The 9,540-nt window shown below is 33.7% G+C and overlaps 2 protein-coding genes across 4 annotated transcripts in view; one reads left to right on the top strand and one right to left on the bottom strand.

Annotated features, from left to right (window-relative positions):
• The first annotated feature begins 5 nt into the window (after nucleotides 1-5).
• Nucleotides 6-9,540, top strand: part of LOC143076653 (uncharacterized) — a 39,972-nt gene continuing 30,437 nt past the window's right edge. For 2 of the 3 annotated variants that reach the window (XM_076252495.1, XM_076252493.1), the window contains exons 1-4: nucleotides 194-394; nucleotides 5,897-6,005; nucleotides 7,822-7,895; nucleotides 8,830-8,960. In XM_076252495.1, the coding sequence (XP_076108610.1) occupies nucleotides 5,898-6,005; nucleotides 7,822-7,895; nucleotides 8,830-8,960 (313 nt within the window). In that variant the 5' untranslated portion in view covers nucleotides 194-394; nucleotide 5,897. Of the gene's footprint in view, nucleotides 59-193; nucleotides 395-5,896; nucleotides 6,006-7,821; nucleotides 7,896-8,829; nucleotides 8,961-9,540 lie in introns of those variants that run through there. The other variant, XM_076252494.1, reaches the window with a different exon arrangement.
• On the bottom strand, nucleotides 541-4,148 carry LOC143074195 (uncharacterized). Its single transcript, XM_076249744.1, has 6 exons — nucleotides 4,102-4,148; nucleotides 2,119-2,251; nucleotides 1,827-1,991; nucleotides 1,402-1,581; nucleotides 942-1,211; nucleotides 541-552 (listed from the first exon to the last, which is right to left on the bottom strand). The coding sequence occupies exons 1-6, from the start codon at nucleotides 4,146-4,148 to the stop codon at nucleotides 541-543; spliced, it is 807 nt and encodes a 268-aa protein (XP_076105859.1).

Below are 9,540 nucleotides of genomic sequence, written 5' to 3'. Positions count from 1 at the left end.
CGATTTTATCGAGAAAAAAATTTGGGAGACAGATTAGCGTGTGCATTTCAAATCAGAGGTGCTTTTGCAAGAAGGCATATTATTTATTCTCTCTTTTTATTCAATCAATAATTGCATTTACTGGTGAAATTTTGCAAAATTTGACCTTATAAATGAAAATTAGGTCAATCTTGCTCTGCGCATGCAAGTATCCGGGCGATTTCCAACATTTTCCGATGTTGTACTGCAACCGTTCAAAAGTGGACTATGTATCATCTGTTTCAGCATGTATTAGGGCGACATTATAGTTAACCAGACCATATTTAGATATACTTTAGTTTCCTATTATATAACATTTTCGTTGTGTATTGTCTTTCGTGTAAATCTTCACAAACGGGGCTTTGCCCTGCTGAAGGTAAGCCATCAATCAAAAATCGACAGAGATGAAAACAATGCACTTATACTCTTGTTCTTACTCTTTGTGTAAAAACAATCTGTTTTGAAATCTTGATTTGTTGTAATGACATGAGTCTTGCATCATTTTAATTGTTCCGTTTCCATTTATTCCAGCAACTGAGAAATGTCAAAATTGTTTACAAATTTAATTACTTAGTATAAAATTGTGTTAGCATGGTATTGGTAAGTGAAATACAATATTGGAATACAGGACATCTCGGCACACTACAAACTCGGGACATGTATAACTCAGCATAGTACAAACTCGGCCTATACAAACTCGGCACATTACCTATACATACTCGGCACACCAATGAATATATTTATGGAAATGGTTCATAAAAAGAAATTTTATATAATAATTACGATGAGAAAAAAATAAACAAATTTTATTTTAAAAATAGGTGAGAAATGGAACAAATTATAGGACACTAAATGAAAAGTTAACGACATTGACAGAAAACTTAAAGTCGATAACAAAAAAAAATGACGATTATGAAACTTACAGGTTTGTAATCTTTTGTCTTCTTTCGAGACATGAGCACGAAGACCAGTGGAACCTGCTTCAAACTGTCTCCCTTTTTAATGAAGGCGTGGATGGACCATAGCTGAGTGAATGGGTCTTTCATTATTTTAAAGGTTCCATCACAAAACCATTTCTTTGCATATTTCAAAAGCTGTAACTGCCCGGGCGTTGAAAATACCAAGTGACGCTGGTCGTCTACTCTGATGTCCTCAATCAAAAAGTTGTCACATTGGAGGTAATCTGTATCGAGCTATATATAGAAAATTTGATTGAATTAGTTGAGTGTTAACATATTTATTTCAGAATACCGTATCACAAATAAAAAAAAATAAATAAAAAGGATTCCGAAACAAGCTTTTTGCAGCATTAAATTTATTTACTAAAAGTAGCTATACATGTGTGTTGCAAGTTGACTATCTAGAATATCATAAATATTTTACCTCGAAAAACAATGAGGTTGGTTCATCTGGCCTAAGTTCTTCTCGGACACGGTTTGCAGTTCTTTTTAGGTTGTTTTGATTTGGCAGCTGATGATCTTCTGGTTCTATATGACGAAGCATAGCATCATCCACAATACGACCTGCAGGTTTATGGATGTCTTGGAGTGCTGTCTGTTTTACCTAAAATTTAAAAGAATATAATTTAAAATTTAAAAGGTATATGCATAAAATTCCGAATGCAAATTAATGTTCCCAGAAATGCTATTCCTTCTGAGTGAATATTAAATATGTACTTATAGTTACAGAAATTTTCATATCTAATGCCAGTTTCCACTGTATTTACATTTCACTTTATGATATTTTATAATAGTTTAAGTGAAACACGTTATTAAGCTAATATGTTCCTCTGTCTAGGCTTTGCATACCTCTTTATGAACTAGAACTTTTTTTAAAGCCCCCTTGTCTGCTGGGTGAATGTGGGGTTTAGGGTTTCTTTTAAAATGTTCTCCCTTCTGTGACACAGTAGCGGGACAATTACTGCCTTTTGATCGTTTGATGCATCTCCAGTAGGTGAAATCGCCTTTAGACATCTAAAATATAAAGAATATACATGTAGTACCGTAGTTAATTTATCTTTTAAGAAGATACCTTTTTGCCAAAGCTTTAAAAAGATAATTGTCGAGAGATATAAATTCTGTACTTGAAAAATAAATATACCTTCTTTGTGTATTCGTAACCGTCACTGCTAACCAGTTTTAGATTACTTCTTTGTGTCCCCTTTTCTATGATGGAAAATGTTGGTGGACCATCTGGTAAAATTGTGTCAGGCAACTCCGACTCTTGTATGGAACTGTAAAAATAAATGAAAACATAATAAGCATTCTTTGAAAGTAAGGACTAGTTTTGAAGCTATGAAATGCAATATTTATTTGTGTTAACACTTTTCAGATAAATCAATACGTTTTTTTTTTTATGTTATGACATATTTTATGAAAATCAAAAAAAATCATTTAAGTACAACATTTGTTTAATATATTTATATATATATCTTACTTTTCAACAATCTCCTGGTCATCATTTTCATCTTGGTGATGGGTAAAGTCAAATGAAGCATCAAGTGGTAAGGGCGATAGAGGATACACACTAGTTGTTCTATTTAAATGCGTCTGGGATGCATCGGGCAGTGAAGGGCTGACTATTCTTGATGTATGATATGTTGGTGGCTGCATTACTGACTGTTCTGGTGCCACACTAACAACGTTATATGTCCTGTTAGGTGACAATGGCGACAGAATACGCCTTGGCACTCAAGGTAAGCCATTTCGACGTGGCGTGTAACTTGGTGACGCTGGAGTTGCATCGTTTGTTGAACTGTTTGCAACTGTATTTGATGTTGGTTGTTCTATTGATGCCTGTTCTGGTGCCAAACTTGTAACGTTAAATGTCCTGTGAGGTGACAATGGCGGCAGAATACGTCTTGGCACTCTTGATAAACCATTTCTGTGTGGTGTATTAACTGGGGATGCATAGGGAAGATTTGTTGGCTTGCTCGTAACTGAAGGTACTTCTGTGAATGTGGAATTTACAGAGTTTGATTTTCTGCTTATCAAGGAGATATTGAAGGTACCATATCCTGTCAGTGTGGAACGTTGCTCACTGTCTTGCTCTAATCTGGTGGATTCAACAGGAGCATTTTCTGTTGTGTTCTTGCATAAATTGCAAGTAAATGCAATGTCAAGCTTTCCTTTCATAAGACGACGATAGTCCTTTAATAGTGCAACCTTTTTAATGAAAGGTACAGTAAGCTCCATAATATCAAATGAAGATAGAAGTGATTGTAATCTATCTTTATCAGAAAATTCAAAGTATTATGGATATATATGATCTATATCTTTTTCAACAACAAATGGAAGTTTTTAAGCACCTGAGATCACCCATAGTTTATCTTGTATATATGAGAAAACAATAAAATATACCATTTTTGCTAAGCCATTTATAAATTGTTCATATATTTTACTAAGTATTAATCTCAAATTAAATGAAAATAAGTCTTTATTGGCACAATAATAAATCTGATACATTTTTATTATAAATGTACCGAGTTTGCAATATGCCGAGTTTGTAATGTGCCGAGTTTGCACTATGCCGAGTTGACGTGTCCCGAGTTTGTAATGTGCCGAGATGTCCTGCTTCGCAATATTGGGTTACAGAAAACCGTTTGACTGTTTTCAAATTAAGTCTTTCCGAGAAACGGTCAAGTATAGTTTTATCAGTAGTATTAAGTAACAATTTACATGGCTAATCTATCATGTCTTTTAAAGGCTATTTAACTTTTAGCTATTTATCCACTGTAACAGAGTAAACAGCTTTAGTGGTGTCATAGTAGAGTGTTAGCCTCGAGTGAGGGATATTGTGAGTTCCAACCTTGACTGGGTCAAACCAAACATTTTAAAATTGGTATTTGCTGCTTTTTCGCTAAGGACGCTGCATTTAAGAATAAGAGTAGAGACTGGTGGAAATAACATGAATAATGTGTCCTGGTTAAGTGACATGTCTTTCTTCAGAGCTAGCACGTTAAATATCTGACTCAGTGTGTCGGTCTAGTACAAAGCAGGGTAAATCTTCCTGAATATGCTTATCATCATGCCGCTGGATGTTAACTCATTGGCCCCTGTTGACACGGATATGCGTCATTTTTACTTTCGTTTTGCTCCCTGGTGACGCATATGTGCGTCTGAATCCGCCATTTTGTATTTCCCGAATGACGCATATAAGCGTCATTTTGGTTCGGTCCCGTTTTGGTCCCGTTTTTGTTAAACCTCTTCTGATTGGTTCCTAGTAGGAGCATGGCTTTAGAGTCACATGATTCTCTAATGAATATTAATGAGATTTAACACGTGGCACAGTTTTCATTCATAAAATACACATTGGAATTTTACTACAAAGTCATCGATCTGTGAAACGTAAACAATGGCCTTGTGAAAATGAGAAAAGGGGACGTTGCAAACAATGTTTTTCTAACTAAGGGAGAAAAGATGTTAAAATTAAACATAAAGGATGTCATGTGTTTCTTTGTCTGAGCTGTTTCAGAGAATTTCACAAGAAATAATGGAGAAATATATGAAAAATTTTTACAGTACAAAACTACGATAGAGTGCAATAAACAATGAAATAAAAATAAAAGTAAGAATGTATTAATTTTTATTTTTTTTTATTTATAAAATATAACATATTATTGAAACAAAAAACAAAACACAACAATTATATCTATTTGATAAATATTTTTAATTATTTTTTTAAATACACCCTATGTTTACAATCTATGGCAGCCATTTTCCTTCAGGGAGAGAGATGCTGCTGTTGAAAATCTTATCAGGAATACAGTGCAGTTTTCTAAAAATAGATTCAGGGGGCAATGAGTTAAGCAGCCATCGATCGATCATCATGATCATCAAGGAAATAATCTGATTACACTTCCAATTATCACTTGTGGATTCTGTGTAGTAAGCAATTTTCTAATAAGGCAAAAGTGTAAATGTGTTGATGTATCAGGATAGTTGGCAAGTCTGTCCGCCCTCATAAACCTTAATCCTTATTACATATATAAATGTAATAACATTGAGAATGGAAACAGGGAATGTGTCCAACAATGTAGACAACAACTCATCAAAAGAGAAAAAAAATATTCCATGGTCACATTTCGTCTTCAACACAGACAAATGACAGAGTTAAAATCCCAAACCTGGTTGGGGGCATCAGTTCTTTTTTCACTTTCTACGTATGTTCCTCAGCACAAACCTGTGTGGGTTACGTTAATATCAGCAGTACATGCATGTACACTTAACTTAAAATAGACCTGTACAAATTGAAGAATTTCATAGTCTGTAGTTTGTCATGATTATTTCCCATTGTATTTTGATGAATTAAATTATAATGAAACCAGTATCAGCCATTCATGTGCTTATTCTTTGGTTGTCTATGTTGTGTTTTTTCATGTTTTGCCATGGATTCATCTATTTAAAGATTAAAGGTGGTATTGTGTCCAAGAAGATGGCTATCCACAAGAGTTTCAAGTGATGTGGATGTAAGCAAATTGCAATTATAGGCAACTGTCATGACTACCACCTTCAATAATGAAAAAAAACATATATATATACATGTAGGGTATAGTCAGCTTTTAAAGGCCCTACTGACAAACAATTTAGTTTGTTTGCTGTGGGTTTGAATGTCTATGTGGTATCTTTTGATCCCAAGACATAACCAGTCTTTGAATATGGAATGCTAGACTCCATTTCAAAAGCATTATGATGTAAAGCAATTTACTAAATGCAAACTTTCATAGTAGGTTGATAGTTTGGTCATGAAGAGCTAATCAGTTGACTTTAACATTTTATTGATTTTCTGGTGTTAACAATAGACATTTTCTGTACAAATTAATTTTTTTTGTGGAAAGATATGTCATTGTATGTGACTGTGTAAATGTTAATTATTTCAGAATGGAAAAAGAATTTAATTCTGATGACAGTGGCAGGAATACTCCAAGAGAGGTTGTTCTGACAAGGTCTGATACTCCTGGACCTACACCAGCATATATCTACAGTAGGGTAAGTTGTTAGAAGAACAACTGAGGTCTAAAATATGGTTATCTTTGACCATTTGTGAGAGAAACAATTCAGAAGAGTCACAGTACAGAACTGCCAGACCAATTTGCATCAAAACACAATACATTGTATTTACTCTTTAGTATTACAATATACCGTATTTATTCTAATAAACGCCCCGGGGGCAAAGACAATTTTCGAAAGGGGGGCGTCAATTAGAGAAACAAATTTCGTACCTTACTTCATTGACCTTTACCTGAATTTTGTTGAAACAAACTATAGTAACATACACATGTTTCTTATTGTCTCCATAATCTATAAATAGCGTTTATCGGTAATGTGACCTCAACTTATAATTTGTTAAAATTTTCGAATGAACAAGCGTGCACATCAATGGAACATAATTTCAACAGCGTACTGTGTAACTGACAGATCTATTTTTGGAACTTGTTCACACTGTGTTGGATTATCAGAGTGGATTAAAACATGGGCATTATTGATTTTTCGTTTCATGTTTCTGAGTGACCGGGTCGATGTCTTAGCAATATTGTAATGAGGGGGATAGGACCTTTATCGGGACTCCGGGATCGTGTGTTTTTAAGCTCGGGATTTCGGGATTGACCCTTTCGGGATCCGGGAATTCTTCTTTTCGGATTTCGGGATGTGGGGATTTACTTTATTTAAATTCGGGACCTCAGGATTTCGTGTTTTTAAGCCCGGGATTTCGGGGTCAGGACCCATCCTATCCCCCTCTGTAATGGGTAAGTTTCAATTTTATTTTTTTTAACTACAAAATGGGGGCGTTTATTAGAAGTCAAAAGTTCTGAACGCACGATTTTCGGTAGGGGGGCGTTAATTAGAAGGGGGGCTTTAAATAGAATAAATACGGTATGCAAAACAATGTAAAAGAAAAATTATTGCAGTCTTGACAAGAAACTTGGTCAAGTAAGAGGGTATTCATTGGTATTTGGAAACACCATCAGGGTCAAGATTATATTTTCCTACTATGACAATATATTATATACATTGAGTTAAGGGATCCGTAGTCATACTTCACACCATGGCTGACAATTTAACAAAAATGTCTTCTAGGAAACTCATTTTTAGGTTGAAAACAGAAGGGCTTGGTAGTTGTTAAAACTGGAATCCTTCAATATCCAGTTTGAAAGATGAAATCTTAACATGCTTAATGAAATTTAACATGCCATACATATTTGGATGTTCATTTATCATGTTTATATAAAAAAAGAAGTGGTATGATTGCCAATGAGACAACTGTCCACAAGAGACCAAAATGACACATACATTAACAACTATAGGTCACCGTATGGCCTTCAACAATGAGCAAAGCCCATACTGCATAGTCAGCTATAAAAGGCCCCAATATGACAAATGTAAAACAATTTAAACGAGAAAACTATAGGCCTTATTTATATAAAAAAATTAACGAAAAACAAATATGAAACACATAAACAAACAGCAACCACTGAATTACATGCTCCTGACTTGGGACAGGCACATACATAATATGGTGGGGTTAAACATGTTAGCGGGATCTAAACCCTCCCCTAACCTAGGACAGTGGTATAACAGTACAACATAAGAACGAACTATAAAAATCAGTTAGAAAATAATCTGTTTGTATACAGTATATAACTATATTTTCTTATATTTCTATTGTCAAGTCTGAATGTCACTAAAAATTGTTAACACTAATAATGTTGCTATTTATTGATACATGTATTTGAAAACAAGATGATACATAAATTACATTGTGATTGATCAATACATTGTGATTGATTGTATCTTGTCCTTACAGGACCAGTTGTATGAGTTTGCCAACAGTAAAACAGCAAAGAAAAGACCAGTTTGTTTGTCTACTGATTATGATAAGTATGCTATCATTACTTGTAATGTTAGGGCTATTCCATTTGTGTGGGAGGACCCATATATAGAATAAGGACTAAGGAGCCTTCAACATCAATTTTAAATAGAACAGCTCCTAGTTACTTTTATTCATGTTATTAGATAAATGTTTTGAAACCCATTTTAAAATCTTAGACAAACAAGCCTTGCCATGAACATGTTAAAATGCATTGATGATCTATGGTTTTGAAGCAAAAGGTAGTTTCACATCTGCAATAAAAAAGCAAAAACATTCTAAGGCCAAATAAAAATATATGTGTGGTTCCAGTTGCATACTTCTGAAAAATAGGGTCAATAGGTCGGCAAATTTTATTTTTTTTCTAAATTTTATTTTGGATTGTCAAAATCTAAAAAAAAATTGTGTGTTTACCGAAATTGTTCCCAGTAATGCACACATCAATACTGGAAGTCAGCCATTTTAAAAGTGTTTGGTTACAAAATAAAGACAGTCATTTACGTTTTTCATTAATTTTGTTGCATTTTGACAACAAATTGTTATGATTTCTTGCATTTAATCAATAACAGATACTTCTTATGGAAATTCAGATGACAGAAATCTAGGAATATTACATTATTTTAATTCACAATCCTCAAAATTAGATCGTTTGAAATTTATTTTTCAGAAATGAATTTTTAAACTAGGGTTATTCGGTTTACTGGAACCACACATATATTTTTATTTGGCCTAAGTTAGAAGCTTGATATATGGAAATAATTTAGTAGTTAAAATACAGTAGTTGTTAGCATGCAGAATATTTTCTTTTACATCTGATTATTGTCTTATATCTCAAATCTTTCATAAGATACATATTCGTGATATTCTCTTACTACAATAACAAAATAAAGTCTTAACTGACAAATTTTATTGTAATCTGTAAATGATATTTTGATATTTTTTCAGCACCGAAGGTTTATGGGATCCAGAGAAATGGTTTAGATCTTTCGATAGTGGTGCTGGTGACAGATTGTCTCCTCTGAATGTAGGAGAGAAAGAAAAGAAAACGGAATATTTAAACAAAAGAAGACCATCAGGTTAGAAAGGTTTTTGTGACATTTTGGATAGAGAGCAGCTTTTTGTAAAAAGTTGCTTTTATATGTAATGATGTAAAATGTAGATTCTCTAAATTGAGTAAATTGGAAACTTATCATCAATTACTGCTTTCTGCTAAACTTTTTACTACCTTATGGTTGACACAAATATCAATTTTATGCCATGAAATTGAGGCTGAAATGAGTTTTGCACTTTTAGTTGTTCAGTTGAGAGATTTAATATTAGATTCTAACATGACGTCCTTCAAACACTTTGAGTACACACCCGTGGTAAATGAATATAATGTAAGGGCTGTTCCAATCGTACTCCCACGTCATATGCTTTTTATACGACCGCAAAAATTGAAAATTTTTTGGTTGTATATTGGTATCACGTTGGTGTCGTCGTCGTCCAAATACTTTTAGTCTTCGCACTCTAACTTAAGTAAAAGTGAATAGAAATCTATGAAATTTTAACACAAGGTTTATGACCACAAAAGGAAGGTTGGGATTGATTTTGGGAGTTTTGGTCCCAACATTTTAGGAATTAAGGGCCCAAATAAGCATTTTCTTGGTTTTTGCA

Source organism: Mytilus galloprovincialis, chromosome 5 (genome assembly GCF_965363235.1).
Source record: "Mytilus galloprovincialis chromosome 5, xbMytGall1.hap1.1, whole genome shotgun sequence".
NCBI lineage: Eukaryota > Metazoa > Mollusca > Bivalvia > Mytilida > Mytilidae > Mytilus > Mytilus galloprovincialis.
The sequence above is the reverse complement of the archived record's forward strand: the minus strand, read 5'-3'. Positions and strand labels throughout refer to the sequence as shown.

Coding starts and splice junctions, on each gene's coding strand:
- LOC143074195 (XM_076249744.1), bottom strand. CDS start 4,148: ATGGCGGATTCAGACGCACATATGCGTCACCAGGGAGCAAAACGAAA. Junction 1,992..2,118: donor GTTACGAATACACAAAGAAG/GTATATTTATTT, acceptor TTTATATTTTAG/ATGTCTAAAGGCGATTTCAC. Junction 1,212..1,401: donor CAACCTCATTGTTTTTCGAG/GTAAAATATTTA, acceptor TTCTATATATAG/CTCGATACAGATTACCTCCA.